Here is a 15,806-nt window from a genome sequence, read left to right on the forward strand (position 1 = left end):
CTGCCCCATGCCCAGGCGCAGGCCGGGGGGAGTTAGCTGGCACCTGACACCGTGGGCGAGCAGCCATTTCACCTGCATTGTGGAGGAACCTGTTCAGAAGCCGAGGAACACGATGGAGCAATGCCGACGTCACTGGTGTAGGCACAGCCTCCATCTCCCACGCAGCAGATGGTCGGAGTTCATCTTCCGTGAAGCGTGGTGCTGCTTCCACTGATTTCCGAAAGGCAAAGGAAAGGCCGGTTGAGACAGCACGGACACAGCACGGTGCGCACAGCTGACAGATGTCCGGTCCTGGTTGGGACGGTGAAAACCTAGGGCTGGCTGTGCAGCACTTCACACACCAAGTCCTATTTCTGAGAAACCGAGGGGAAAAAGCTATCTTTTTTTTCAGCTGACATCTTCATATAACTCACTTGCAGATCCGCTGCTTTAGGAAACAGGACTCTTCTCTCAGCCCTTTGCAAGCTGAAAGAAAAAGTCTGCCAGTTCTCCGCTTCCTCTTCTTTTACAGTTTCTCATACATATACGGAGTTCTGCTTTAAATACTTTTATTTTTATTTTTTTTTAACTGAGGTTATTTTGTGTGTTTGCTTTCTTGTGTGTTCTGCTTTATTGCCTGGTTTCAGTTTCTAAGCTGTTTGTCTCTTCAAACGGTATCAGGAAACGAAAGGACGGAGAAGACTTTCCCACGTCTCTGGATGAGCCAGCACAAGATGGACAAAGCAGGTTCTTCCCAGTTTTTCTGTTACAGTCAACCTTCTTAGCTTTCCGGGCTGATATTTGGGCACAGAGTCAAAATAAGCTTTGTTTGTCTGTTGGAGTTTCCTAAAATAAGAGGCTGCCGACATCCTGATTAGACTCTAAGCAGTGCAGAGCGCTCTCTGCAGCGTTTGGAAGCTCGTGGTGGTACAGAGATCAGCTTTGGTGTCTCCAGTCTTCCAGTGGCACGATCCACAAGCAGCGTTTCGCTTCCAAAAGGCTGTCGAGCCTAACGTTGCCTAATCTTCCATGGGAAAGAAGCCACATAATTTCCATCAACAGTGCCTTGTCTTTGCCGCTCTCCCAGTTGTACAGGTCTGATGGGAGCCCGTGGTTGGTGGTGTCGCTTTGTCAGAAGCGTGGCTGAGGCACTTGGACCCAGCCTTGGTCCTCACAAGTTCTTTCCTCCAGTGTCTTTATCTATTTGCATGTTATTTCTGTTACATCGGGCTTAGCAGAGTTATAAACTCCCGCTTTGAGCGCCCATTAATCATAATCTCAGAAACACCGCGCGACTCTCCGGCTGACGGATAGGTCGAAATTCAGTCTTTAGTGTAGATGAAGCTTGACATGTTAAATGCTGAAAATTTAGATCAAGGCTGTAAAGTAATATCTGAAACAGATCAAGAGCCAGAGGAAGATCGAGAAATAAAGACTAGTTGGTGGAAAAAAATATAGGAGATACTGGGTTGTACTTTTGTTGGGTGATGGCATTAGTGCTAAAGTTGATCATCTTCATGACATTTTACATCCAGCCCTTCCTTGCTGTAAGGATTTGATGTAAATCAGTATTGCTGTCTTGCTGGTGTGACCTGCCCTGAACCCACAGCGCAATGTCGCATTTCTGCCGAGTTGAGAAGTTACTATTTTCTCAGCTGTTTTGCTCACGTAGAGCACAATGTGGCAGTCCCTCCGGCAGCAGGTATGGTGTTGGGAACAATACTTAGTTTGGAGGCGTTTCCACCCTGCCCATCTGTGCCACATCTCACCTGGAGCAGGTTATTTGGGTAACCACGAAGCAGAAGGGTGTTGGCGTGATGCCCCAGCCTGCTGTTTGTGGCCGGGGGTCTGCTCTGGTCCGGGTGAGCCCGGTCCCCAGCACAGCCGGGGACATTCACCCCAGCAAGGTGGCCCCAAAGGGGGACAGGACAGGTGAAGGCTCGCCGAAAATGGAAATATCACTTGCCAGAAAATGCTGCTCTCAGAATGTTGGGGGCTTTTTTTCCTTTATATGATCATACTTGTTAAAAGGCCATTCTCGTCTTTACTCCACATGTGTAATACTGCAGAAGGAGTTACTTTGGAGATTGGACAGTTGTTCAGAAATTCAGTTCTTTGAACAAGAAAAAGCAAAATTCCTAGTACGCACTCAGAGTTACATTTTTTCTTTTTGCTATGTGTCCTATTATGACTTTCAGACACATACTAAAATACATACAGGTTATTTCTTTGTCTTCCAGTGACCCAGAAGTATTTTTGGCCCTTCAGAACAGCTGGGGAGTCGATAAGGTGTAGCCTGCTCTTGTGAACGCTGGTTGTAGGGAGTAAGTGATGGTGTAACCAGCAGCACTTCATTAAAGACTCCATTTCGGGTTGTACATTGGACGCGCTGGTGCTGCAGCACGCAGTGTGTGCTGACCAAAGCTGCGCAGTAACCTCTGAGGAGGTTTTAATCGTCATATTTTGTTATCGTATACTGAAACTATATGCTGTGAGTTACCCAAAGTAACGGGAGAATTGCATGTAGCCTAAAGCCACGATATTTTCCATTTCAAAATAAGTTGTCAAAACTAATTACTTCTTATGCATGCAGCATTTTTGCTGTATAAATGGTGCACGTTGTGATTTACTGTATTTAAGAAAATAACGATTGTGATAATGCCTTTTTGAGAGAGTGGCATTCTCTAGAAATCCACACGGTGACCTTGCCTGACATCCTGCATTAATCTCTGTTGACCTTACAAATAGTTCATGAGATATTTAATTATAAAATGCCACCCAAAGAATTTCTCATTACAGATGCATCACATCACACTTAAACTGCAGCTAATGCTGTGTTTATAAAGTTAATGGGCTGATAAATCTGAATGACTCTTCTGTCCTGAATATGAAAATACTTGATTCTGTTGTTAATGCAGTGTATTTTTCAAAGCGTCTGCCATCAATACAGTTATTAATGATAAGCGTTTTGCCCTTTACCTCACTCAGTGTCATATGCGACAGTGTGTTCGCAGCATTGAGTTATTTATATTGGGTTTGCAGGCTGCACGGACATCCTTCCTTCCAAAGCCAATTGCAGGGTTTCCCCATTCCCTGAGCCATGGCAGTCACTCCAGTTTGGCTGGTTTCGGGAATAATAAGCTAGCCAGCGATTAGGTCCCTAATGCAGACTCATGATCCCATTTTTCATTTTTTAATTATGATATCCCAAATTCCCTGCAGCTCACCTTCTTGCCTGTTGGGCAGGAGGGGAAGCAAGTGAGATTCCCGGGCAGAAGCAGAAATACACACAAATATACCCGTCTGCGTAACTGTGTAGGGGTGCCTGCTCTTCAGACACTCTCCCTTACGGAGCCGTCTTTGTAAGACGTTACACCTTCGGGCTGCTCAGCTGTGTCTCTGGAAACCCTCAGCCAAAACAATTCGGTCATTAGCTTAGGATGAAGAAAATATTTATTCTTCGAAGTAAATACAATTTCAGTACCCTTTTCCAGGCTGGGAGAGGACGAGCAGCGTGTGGTGAGCATCGCAGGTCAGGTCTCTCGTTCTAGTACAGGACCGTTGCCATACAAAGTGTGTGAGATATTGCACGTGTTGCTATTGTCCTCTATTTTGGATTTTTGCTCTTTTGCATTATTTATTTATTATTTATCTTCACTGCTCAGTAGTATCGGCTAGAAGTCCCGTCACTGCAGCCTATGAATGCCTTTTCTAAGCAGTACACTTATCTTCACAATATTTCTGTTGCTGCTGGAGTTGTGTCTGTGTTATGTTAGAGACAGATTTACCTTTCAAGATGCGCTGTGGCTTTGCAGTCCGCTTTTACACGCATGTAGGCACACAAAAAGTACGCAAGCACAAGATTACTTAGGGTGTGCAGTCAGGTATTTCCCGTGTTGTGTTAATTTGGGGGTTCCAGCATTACAGACTTCTGTATAGTATCCCAAGCGTATTTCATCTGAAAATAGAATTTGACACAGGGTAAGCGTGAGCCTCTTGGCGAACACGGGATTTTTTGCTCCATCGCCTACCTTGAAACCTTTTCTAATGGCTTTTGATGCCTCAGTTCTGTGCTATGAAAATACTGAAGCGGCCACTCCGGCGAGGAGGAGGCGGCGGCGCCGGGAGAGGAGGTCTCTCCCGCTGGTGGACCCACCTACTGCCGAGCCCATAGGCTGAGCTTGTGGCAGCAATTAATACAGACGAGTGAGCGCTCGGGCTCGTCGCCCACAGAAGCAATAAATCAGTTGAGCACCTGAACAGCAGCCTTTCAGAGCAAATTAGGCAAACTGGCTCAGTAACTTAATTTGAACAAACCCAAAAACACAACAGCGTGATTAAAGCAAGTAACTGATTTTATTGTCCGTAATGAGCCTGCTAGCAGCACGGGCCCTTCTCTTGGCTGTATTTTTAGATCGCGTATGCAGAAAGCTACTCAGATTTGCATCCCGTGGTTCATGAAGTGATTCTCCTTATTTGAATGCGTACGTTTCAGTCAGGATGCTGTGAAATTCAGTGTTCTAGTAAGTCTAAAGTGTGCTTTTCTTCCTCGAGCTGGTGCGATTAGATTTGTGTCTCCAGCAGAATTTTGTCCCTGAAGGAAAAAAAAAATATGGAAAAATGGTGGTTTATGAAAATCTATATCTTAGCCTCAGAGATAATATTTAAAAAAAATAGTCAATCGGTATGGCAGAAAACAGTCAATCTTTGTGGCAGATATTATGCTCTAATTTAAATCTGGTTTTTGGCTTTAGCAACAAAATCAAATCTTAAAAATTATATTCAGCTTTTTCCCCAAATCCTGTAGGGGCTAAGTGATTTGAATTCTGTATTTTTAATCAGAAGTTTCTTTTTTGGATATTTAATACTCTGGCTACTGTAATGGGCTGTATCTCACAAACTGAACTCTCTGTGTTTGGACTGTGAGGAAGCCTCAGCACCAAACGAATCCCCGTCAGTTGTGGTTTGACCGGTCCGTACACCTCTGTAAGGTGAAGGAAGGCTCGGCTTTGAGACTGATACCCCATTTGGGGGTGATAAAAATTCAAGACAGTGTATTTTTTCCTCCCACTCCAGCTTTCTGGAGTCCTGCAGGCTGCTCGGAGGAGCCTGAGGCCATTCCCCAGGAGGGTGTCAGACCAGTGTCTTGGTGATGGCCATCCGTAACCACGTTTGTGTCCGTGGACATTTGCTCTACCTGCGTCCTGTTTCCAAACGTTCGAGCATGGGCTCTCCTATGAAATTCTGGGCGAAGTGCAACTGCTTCCACCAGAGAATACTTATGTTTTCATCTAACATGAAAGACACCAAACAGCCTGTTTTTTTTCCAGGCTGCTTGTGGGGCAAGTTGAGTCCACTCTGCTGGCAGCCGAGCGTTTGTGGAGCTGGGCGCGGGGGGAAGCTGCTTTAAGATAAAAGGTTCGATGCAGTACCAAACATCCTGACAAACCTGCTCTACAAATGTGTCCGATATGAGCGGGGACAATATTATTCCCATTTCACAGATAAGGAACACAAGTTTTTCTTGTAGAAGTGTGCAAGGGTAACTCGGATATCGATTTGAACGAAGAGTAGCAGAGGAGATAGACACATCAGTCATTTCCTAAGGAAACAAAATGCGTATGATTTTGCTGCTGGTCTGAGCATGCCATCCCCTAGCAGCCTTTGAAAGCACTGCCGATGCCAGCAGAGTTGGAGATTGTAGTTTTCTGCAGTTCTTGTGCAAACGGGCGGTTGGAGCGGCGTAGGGATGGTGTTGATGGCCGATGGAAAGGCCCGGAGAGCACAGCCCCCGCGGCTTTTGCCACCTGCATAGATGGTGTTTTATGGGGAGAGGCGGTTAAAGTGGGATTCTCTCTTTTTGGTCCAGACGCGAGAGCTCCCTTCTGCCATCCCAGATGCCCTTCCCGCTCCAGCCACGTCTCACTACAGCCCCTGGTTCTCCGCGGTGTGCCTTGCACGACCCAGCACCCCGTGTTGCACGGGGCACCGGAGGGAGGAGCCGTGCCGTTCCCACTGCTCTTCACAGCCCCTCCGCCAGCCGGGGAGAGTGGAACATTGCCCAGAACCTCATGGCATTTGTGAGGTGTATAATTCCCCGTTTAAGCTCTTATGAGTTCAGGCTTACAGGCGTGTGTTTAATGTCCTGAGGGAAATGTATGTACAGGAAGCGGCTGTAGTTCAAGAGGAGAATACCGAGTGAATGTAACATCAGGCTGGCGGGATGTACCGTGATTAATTTGAATGGTTTTCATTTCCACGGGTTTGCAAGTGTATATGTATTCGGGCTCCTTAGAAACAGCGTTTATGTAAAGACGGCAGGCCAGCGGCGGGCGGGGGCAGATCTGGGGGGCTGCTCCCTGTGCCGGCCCAGGTGGTACCCGCTCCATCAGCCGGGCTGGCTCCCCTCCCGCCTCCGCAGGGGCTCTCCTTATCAGCACTCCTTGCCTATCAGCATCTGGGTGCTTAAAGGCAGTTTCTGTAATATCAATTTTTGCACTTAGGTGGGAAACTCATTTTTTGGTTTACTATTTTGCTTATTTTTTTATTAAGAAGTGTATTGCCAGAGAAACAGAACAAATGCTGCCAGAACTGTGCATATCTGAAGGAAAGTGTGGCTTTGGCTCCAGGGCCAGGTGACAAAGAGAACAGAAAGCAGGGATGCTTACCTGTTTGCTGCACTGGATCATTTTTATATTTATATTTTTATATTTTGCAGCCGTGGTTCATAATTGCAATAGGTGTTTTCTGGCCAAAGAGCGTTGTGATCAGGCGTATTATCGGAGATGCATTCTTTCCTTGCTGAGGTGGGTGGCGAAAGGTCCTCTCGATTGGAATCTGATTACAATTTCCATTTTGCACAAGCAGCCAGGCGGTTGGGAGGCTGATGAAAGGCGCCGAGTGCCATTGATGGCACAACAAGCAATAACAGTCTTCAGTAAGACGGATCATGCAGAGAGGCTAGATTATCGTTCCATGTTGGTCACACATACGTTCTAGCTGGGATAGCCGTGCTAAAGGGAAAAGAGGAATTCTTCCCCTGAAAAAAAATCTCAGAAAACTGTGGTTTTATTTTGCTGTGTTCTGTATGGCTGATACCTGCTCTCTACGTTACGTTTAGAGACGGTGTTTGACACGGCAGGTAAGGTGCATTTAAATGTTACAGAGGGCTGAACCAGCAAGCAGTAGTGTGCTTGAGGATTCAATTACATTATCTACGTGCAGTATTGCCAGCTGAAAATATGTATTCTTCACGTATCAAATGGGAAGACCAAAGCTAGATGTGGTTTTTGCTGTTCAGTGTCTGTATCTGAGAACATAGTGCCCAAACATTGTCAATCAATAGTTTGCACGTTTAAAAAGAACACTTCAGAATAACTTCTTTATGAACTGCTGCTTCATAAGCTGTGACAAGTCAATAGATCAGCCTGTGCTTGCCTTTGTAATGAGTGAGATGAAGAGAAACTGAAACTAATTTAATTCATCATCCAAATTCACATTATTCCTTCATTAGGGTTGCAGGTGCTGAGCCAAGCATCCTTACCTTAAAATAGGAGAGGAATCAGAGTTTTACTGTCTTGCAGATATGCGTAATAAGAATAATCACGAACCCGGAAAAACACATGGGAGATGTTATACTTACTCATTTTAAGAACGAGAGATGTGGGAGAGAATATACAAAAATAATTGGCATAATATTGTTTCTGAGGCAAGTACCAGGGATATATTTACAATAGATGGGTTGATTAATGCTTACTATTATAATTATTGGAAACAATTTTTCTTAACTGTTTTGGAGTTTCTCTTGACTTTTTTTTTTTTTAATTAATAGTACTTGCTGGGAGCTTTTGCTTTCATTGGGAAGAAGGTGGGATTTGCTGAGTAAGAAATGTATGAAAATCGTAGTTGTCTTCTCATTACCCAACCAAGTTTTCTTCTTGCTGTCCAGTCGCCTCTTGAAAACCTCCACCATGTCATTGGGGAGGTTGCTCCAGTGAATGATTGTTCTCCTTGTAAAAAACCCTCTTTCTTATGTCGCTACAAAACCTCTCACAGTGCAACTTGTCCCTGTTGCCCCTTGTCTTCTCTGTGTGGCTCCTTGTGAAGGGAGAGCCTCCGTCCTCTTTGTAGCCGCCCTTTAAGTACTGAACATGGTCACAAGGTCCCCCTGAGCCTTCTCTTCTGGCTCCTTCAGCCAGTCCTTCAGCTGGTCCTTGTGTCCCCCACAGCATAAAAATGATGGCACGTTGCCTAGGAGAACAATTTCGGATTGTCTAACCCAGTGAGCTGCTGCCAGGGAAGCAATCCATCAGCACGGGGCTGACACCGGAGTAAGCTGATTTGGAGATCTACATGTTGGAAAACTAACGGCCGCTTGTGTGGTTATCTTTCTGTTGCTGTAGTTACCAGTTTAGCATAAGGGATGTTATTGCCAGCATCTCGGTTTCAAGCTATGGCTTGAATGGGTTGTAATTCAAAATGTGTAGCAATAGCCAAAAAGAACAGGAGCCATTTTTAGCCTACATCTCGGCTTTTGGAGAGCTTTGATTTCATCTTCAAAACTGCTCAAGTACACGCAGATGTAACCCCTTGCTCTGGTAATGCCCGGTCACTCAGGTTTTACTTTCTCCAAATATAAATCTAGTTGAATCAATTAGCGAGTTGCCCTGTAAAGAGCCTAATGACAATGACATCAGCTGCAGCATGGACCCAGCTACGGGTGTGCTGCCGAAATTGAGGGGACGGGCACCTTTGGGGTGACGAAGGAGCAACTTAAAATAGCTGGACTGCCATGTATTGCTCTCGCGGCTTTGCAGTAGGTGAGAATAAAACACATCATTGTTGGTATGGGCACGTTTATGTGTCAGATGCCAGCGCTATGGAGAAGGTTAAGTTGGGATCCCCGAACCCTGAGGATTGTCGTGTTGGCTTGACTTGTTTCGTTGATATTGTGCATCTTCCATGGTCCTGTAGGTCATGGGTTGTCCAAACTGCTTGAGAAAACTCATTACAATTACGTGTAACAGGAGAAAACTTGTAAGATTAACATGTAGTTTGGTCAGCTCTGTGATGGAAAAAAACTGCTGCTTCCTGTGCGATGATGATCATTTTTATGGAAATAGTTTTATTTAGAAAACATTATATAATTTAGATTAAAATAAATAGTGTGGTTTAATGGAATTATGCAATTAACAGGAATGAAAATACAAAGTTTAATGCACAGTTATGACCCGAGTCATATTGGCTTTCTCCTTCCTGCTAGATTATAAACAAATTTTGGATTAAAATAATGATAGTTTACTCTTTCTATAGCACTGTAATATAATTTCATAGTTAGAGGAAGAATGCATTTAAGCCAGCATAGTTGAGTTCGCTCCATAAATTGAAAGAAGTCTGATCTAAAACTCATTTACTGTCTTGGAACAGAATTGATCTTGCTTTCACATTTGATTCCCCCACTGCAGATTTTGAGAGGAAGAAAAATGGCATTGTTAGGTGGGTTTAACCAGAGCAGAGCTAGCCTGAAAAGACCGGGAAACCAGCTGTTATAAACATTTTCTTCTTTTGCCTTTGTTTCCGTTTTTAATGAATTATGCAAAATCTTACAGAATTTCAGAACAACTTAGGGGCAGCGTTCGTCTGGCCCCACTCAGGAATATTCTTTGCTGTCTGTTTGCTTCGTATGAAAAGCAATATATGTTATGCTGTTTAATAGAAACGCTGGCAATTTACTGCATCTAGGATTGGTTGTTCTGACCTGTTAAACCTCTGTTAAATTTCCAGAATTTACAGGGATAATTAACAGGGAGGAAATGTTACCTTTAAGACCAAATTTCTGATGTTTTTAAGGCTTCGAAATGAATGAGAAGACTTCCTTTCTGATTAGATATAAAGCAAAAAAAAACTTTATTTTTTTCTTGTGATGTTAAAAAATGAAATCCAAACTGTCCAAGAAAGCACTGAGTTATGTGTGTGCTGCAGATACTCGTTTGATGAGGAAGCATTCAATTTTCAAGCCCCTGAGAGGCTGTCACGAATCCCAGGACGTGCTGCGTTTGCGGCTGGGATGGGGGGGACGCGACGGCATCCCCCGCTGTGTGCTGCGGGATCACCTCTGCTGTGCTCCGCTTGCCCACCTCGCTACACCTACAGACGTTCCCCTCTTCCATGTAAATGAGCACAAGGACCTACAGCAAGTCATAGACGACGTTGTAAATGTACGTTTTTGCTAATCCCAGCTTTAGCTCTTTTTTCAGCTAACGGGAGCCTCGAGTAACAGCTCCGATTTCCTGAGGAAGTGAGCAGGGACTCCCTTTCTCTAGGTAGGACTGCAAGGATGGTACTTAAATTACTTGGAGATCACCAGCAAAAAGGAAGTCTCTCCTAGCATAAGTTCAGAAAAAATACAAGTGTCAGAATTACATTAAAGGCAAAAAAAAAAAGGCTGAAAATGGATTCTGTAAAAATTAGGAAATTTGACATTGAGTATGATTTAAAAAATATATATTTTTTTTTCATCATTACATCTTTAGAAAAAATTCTTCAAATAATACAACTAGTTATTTTTAATTTAGGCCTAAAAATATCCTCCGATTTTATACCTGTCTGGGAGATGAGAGAAGATAAGTAATAAAAATTCGCTGCACTGGAAGTAGGAAGGGATTAAGGGATATGGATTTTTAACCCAGCTATCCAAATTTATATTTCTGTCTTTCTGTGGACGTTTCGCACAGGTATATGTCACATCAGGAAAATACCATCCAGAAAGGGTCACAACTTGGTTGAATTTCTTGTAGAAAAACACTATGCCCATGGCCAAGGGGAGAGAGGGCAGACTGAAAAAAAACAGAGCTATGATTCTTCCCCTTTTTTTTTTTTTAACATAAAATCAGAAAAAGATGCAGAGCAAGTTAAATCATATTCTTGGAGTCCATCATTTTTATTTAGTTGGAACTTGATCTCGTGGCAAATTACGAGAACGGGAATCAGAGTTATCAGTGTCTCGTTCATGCCGGTGCTATTGATTTTCCTGGGCAAATTATTTAATTTTTTAAAATCCATCGGCAAAATGGGGATAACAATGCTGACTGATGTCATACGGTTAAAGCCCTGGAGATTCGGCAAGGAGAGACACTTTAGAAATCCAAGGGGCTACATGCATTGAAAATAAGTGATAAGCTTTAGTATTCACGTCGTGTTTTCATTAATAAAAATGACGTAAGGATTAAAGACAGAAAGTTTCATTTTAGCGTTGGAGTGAACACACGAGAAGGTCGGCGGGTTTTTAACTCCGCCAGGGTTGGCTGCCTGCAGGTTGTTGTGGGGTGTCTGTGCTGTTGCCTGGAGGGTTTCTGGGGAGCACACGCAGAAATGGGTTCAGAGCGCTGGCAGGTTTGCTCGCTCTCTCCTAAATGGTGAAAGCACTTCAGTGCTCGTGTCCAAAATCTTATCCTTCTAGACCGGCTGAGAAAACTCCGGTCTGGTGTTGGTACTCCCGGTGACTCCCTGGTACTGACGAGGTGCTCAGTTCTGCCCAGGGCCAAAATCACCACCTTCCACGCCCCGGGTTACCTCCTCTGCTGCTCTCTTTTGTTTCATAGAATCACAGAATCATTTAGGTTGGAAAAGACCCTTGGGATCACCGAGTCCAACCATCAACCCCACTCTACAAAGTTCTCCCCTACACCACATCCCCTAACACCACATCTAAACGAGTCTTAAACACATTCAGGGATGGTGACTCCACCACCTCCCTGGGCAGCCTATTCCAGTGTCTGACCACTCTTTCTGTGAAAAATTTTTTCCTAATGTCCAGCCTAAACCTACCGTGTTGCAGCTTAAAGCCATTCCCTCTTGTTCTATCGCCAATTGCCTGTGAGAAGAGACCAGCCCCAACCTCTCGACAATGTAAGCGTTTCCATACACTTGTGGCATACACGTGCCACTGCACAATGAAACATCTGCAACAAAATCATATTTGAACAGAAATGTATGTAGGAATGTCACTTCCATTTCTGCTAAGCTAGTGCTTGAAGGAATTCTGTATAGTAAGTCGGACCCTAAGTTTTAATGAAAGGAGCTTTTGTCGGTTTGTTTCTTAATGACTTTTTCTAACAGAAGGTGCTTGTAAGTCATCAAAACTTAGTTCTTAGTAGGGTAGATTTTTTATTTTTGGTTTAAAGAGCCTGATGTTAGCTAGATTTCCGCAAGAAAGACACCCCCCTGCTTACTGTGATTTCAGGGTGCACCGAGTGGCCGAGCCCTTGGGAAAGCCGGAGGAGCATGGCCAAGTGCTGTCACCAGCTGCATTCTGGTTCGGTGGGATCTCTTCCATCATGTCACCTTCTTGGCCCAAACCTCTCCTAAAACGCCTTTGTCTGGTGGTTGTTTTGCCCGTTTGGTGGTAGGGCAGGGGTTCAGGACCTGCCCGGGGAGGCTGAGGGTGCCGGGGCTCCGCAGCAGCTCAAAGCTTCCCAGCGAAGCATCTCTGCAGCCCCAATCAGCAGAGCTTTTCCAGGGCTAATTACCTCTTTACTGCGCTGACTCTAATGTGACATGTTTATTGCCTTAACTAACAACTCATTAGCTTAGTTGATGTTTTTGTCAATATTAATTCGTTCATTTAAGCCAAGTCAAAGCTTAAACAAAGATGTCCAGGCTGAGAAACGGGCAGCAGAATGACTTTTGTTTAGTTCATCTTTTTCCTTAGCTCGATTTCCTCAAGGTAGGTGTCAGCAGGAGCGGTGCTAGGAGGAGTCCGATGGAAAAGGTAGGCATATTTCAGTGGAGTAATGTTTGAGCAGTCACGCTTTTTAATAAGGTTCTTAGATTTGAGACATAAAACTCACGCAAACTGGAGCGTTGTGGCCTGCCAAGGAGAAACTTTCAGTTCTTTTGTTCCGCACCTGTAAGGGGTTGGTGTGAATGGACTAGAAAAGCGTGTCTGTTGGCTTTCCTGAGTGCTAAAAATGACAGGCAGTTTATTTAAGAAACAAAACAAGCAACTCACAGCGGAGAGTTCGGAAAACTAAAGAAAAGCCGGGTAAAATCAATAGTTATCTTTATCATAATAGCAAGCTAAATGAAATTTATTAAGAGGTAACAAATAATTTTGTAGATATAATGATCAGTTATCTTTATCCGGGAGTGTTGCTTGGTTTAGCTCCCCACGTATAAAAATATACGTGTAATTATTTTTATTAAAAACCAGTCTATTAAATGAAATTATTCGTCACGTTCCTTTGCTGTGCAGAGCCCGGCTCGGCATTCAGGTGTGTTGGAGGTGTTTGCCCTCCTGACGGTGGGTCTGTCGCTCTCTGCACGCAGGCAAGGCGCTGACGTTCCTGCTGCTGCAGCCGCCCAGCCCCAAGCTGCCCGCGCACAGCACCATCCGCAGGACCGCCATCGACCTCATCGGCCGCGGCTTCACCGTCTGGGAGCCCTACATGGACGTCTCCGCCGTGCTGATGGGCCTGCTGGAGCTCTGCGCCGACGCCGAGAAACAGCTTGCCAAGTAGGTAGCCCCTTTGTTCACTTATAACCCTCTTGCATTGCCTCTGTGCATCCCATTTTTGCCGCGGTCAGCTCAAATCCTGCTGGCTGAGGTGCTTGCCACGGGATAACTCCTTGCTTCAAGTTTTGCATGCAATATGTCTGTCTGTCTTTAACATTTCTTTTTTTTTTTTTACCCTTTTTTAACTATAAAAATAGTACTTTTGGAAGGTATTTTCCACCAGTTTGTCAGAATACATGGATTGTTTTTTTTCCATGGTTTTACAAGCCATCCTGTCAGGATGGGAATTGTTTCAGAAAGTACATTTTGGAAAAGGTAGTTATTTTATCAGTAGCATCGCTATCAATACTGCCAAGGTAACTTGTAGATTTAAGGAAAGAAATCATAAACTCAACAGACCACAGCCTGTCTCTAGGGTCAGAGAACAACTTATTAAAATGTCCTAAATCAAGACTTATATGGAATGCTGTCTTGTACCTCCGCTCTAACCTCCTTCAAATAAAATCTTCTTTCAATTAGGATTTGTAATTGAAGTTGGGGGGGGGAGCAGATTTCATAAGGAAGTCTGACACTTTGAATTAAAATGCACAGCAAAAATGTCATACGTTTATGTAATATATTTATAGAAGTTTAAAATGTTTATATATATATTTTTTGCGCATGGAACTCTAACTGCAAATTTGTTCCGTTTCTTGCAAATTACTATAATTGTGCAACTTCTCGTTTTGTTTACACAGGTATGTGTACATGTTACTACACTTGATAGTGCTGTGTACTGTCAATCGTGCCATCAAATAATTATGGCTAAATCAAATAATTACGGCTAAATGCGTAAGTGAGGTCATTACCATGACTTGTGTAATAAAGGGAGTGTCTTGCCCTTTTTTGATGCGTTCTGTGTTAAGATAATGGGATTGTTAAATACTAGCATTTGGGATTTATTTAATGGGTGCAACTTTGCAGGACATGAGTAGCATTTTTGTTGAGTAACTACGAATTTTATGATTTGAGGCCTAGAAAGTAATAAATTTCAAGTGGGGCCCCCATTCTCACATGAACGGTTTTTATTCACACCATTAATCCCATTAATGACAACGGGACTTTTTGCACAGGGAAGAGTTTTACAATATAGTTTTTATTTTTATTGTTGTTTGTTGTAAAATTGATCATCTCATCTGCAATTTATTCTAAATCTCTATCTGAACAATTTGTTCTGCATTTAGATTTGTGGTTTTTTTAAAAAAAAGCAAACTACTTCAGTGTGCAAAGGGAGCAGAAGGAGAGGCTCTGATTTCTGTGTATAGAGAAAAACTAAAAAGTCACTGCAAGAAGCAACCACAGTAGGCTGCTTATATGAAATAAAACAATGATAGCGTGCTTTATGTAATTGCCTTTGAAAGCAATTTCGAACATCCTGCTTTTAAGGGAAAACCTTGAAAAATGTAAGTGAGTATGCGTTAGTGCCACTGAGGCAGAGTTGTTGGTAGGCACACGGCTCTGCCAAGGGAACAGACTAGTCCCCGGTCAGGACGTGCAGGACACACAGCGCTCTTTGCCTTCAGCGAACACAGAGTTCATATTTATTTGGTTGTCAGCATGAATTAATACTGTAGTAATAAAGCTCTGCAGACTTCCACTTGGAAAATGGCCGTTACTGAAAATATTTAAATGTGACGATAATTTTCACCACATAAAATACAGACATCACGGCCGTTTTTTCTAACAAAAGAGCGCGGCGGTGGCGTTGAGGCAGCTTGCGGTGGTGGGCTGCGGGCGGCGCTGCCTTTGGGGGCTGTGCTGCTGGGCTGGGTGCAGGCAGAGCAGCCTTTAGTGCCTGCTAAAGAATACTTTAATTAGTGGTGTTCGGCAGTGTTAATTTGTAAACCGTCCAGTAATTGATAAACCGCTGGTTAATGGGGGAACAGTTTCAATCCTCCAGGAAGACGGCTGGTTTTGTTTACAGCATAATATTACCTCAGGTATTAAAAAAACTCCTGAAACAGTTGTCCGGTTTTCTGATTTATTCTAAGGCTCTTTTCTGCTAAATCGCAGTAAACACTGCTGGTTTGTGTCTCACTATGTGAAACTGTAGAATGCCCTTCTAATTAGAAATTCGCCAGGTGTTTGAACTATGCATTTACATTGTTAGTTACTTTTCCATTTTAGTCAAGAATTTTCTGTTGCCTGTAGCGATAACGTTTAACGCCATGAGCACTTTCACACACCCGTAGTAGCATTTAACCTTAGAAGTCGTTTTCAAGTCATACAGGGCTCTGTTATGAATGAATTTTACTTTACAAGTGTACTTACAAAT

General features: G+C 43.6%; 1 protein-coding gene across 4 annotated transcripts in view; it reads left to right on the forward strand.

Moving 5' to 3' along the window:
- Positions 1 to 15,806, forward strand: part of LOC128902392 (WD repeat-containing protein 7) — a 123,989-nt gene that overhangs the window by 72,122 nt on the left and 36,061 nt on the right. For all 4 annotated transcript variants that reach the window (XM_054185352.1, XM_054185351.1, XM_054185353.1 and 1 more), the window contains one exon: positions 13,306 to 13,492. In XM_054185352.1, coding sequence (XP_054041327.1) covers positions 13,306 to 13,492 — 187 coding nt within the window. The remainder of the gene's footprint in view (positions 1 to 13,305; positions 13,493 to 15,806) is intronic.

The sequence above is a fragment of the Rissa tridactyla genome, chromosome Z (assembly GCF_028500815.1).
Source record: "Rissa tridactyla isolate bRisTri1 chromosome Z, bRisTri1.patW.cur.20221130, whole genome shotgun sequence".
Lineage (NCBI taxonomy): Eukaryota > Metazoa > Chordata > Aves > Charadriiformes > Laridae > Rissa > Rissa tridactyla.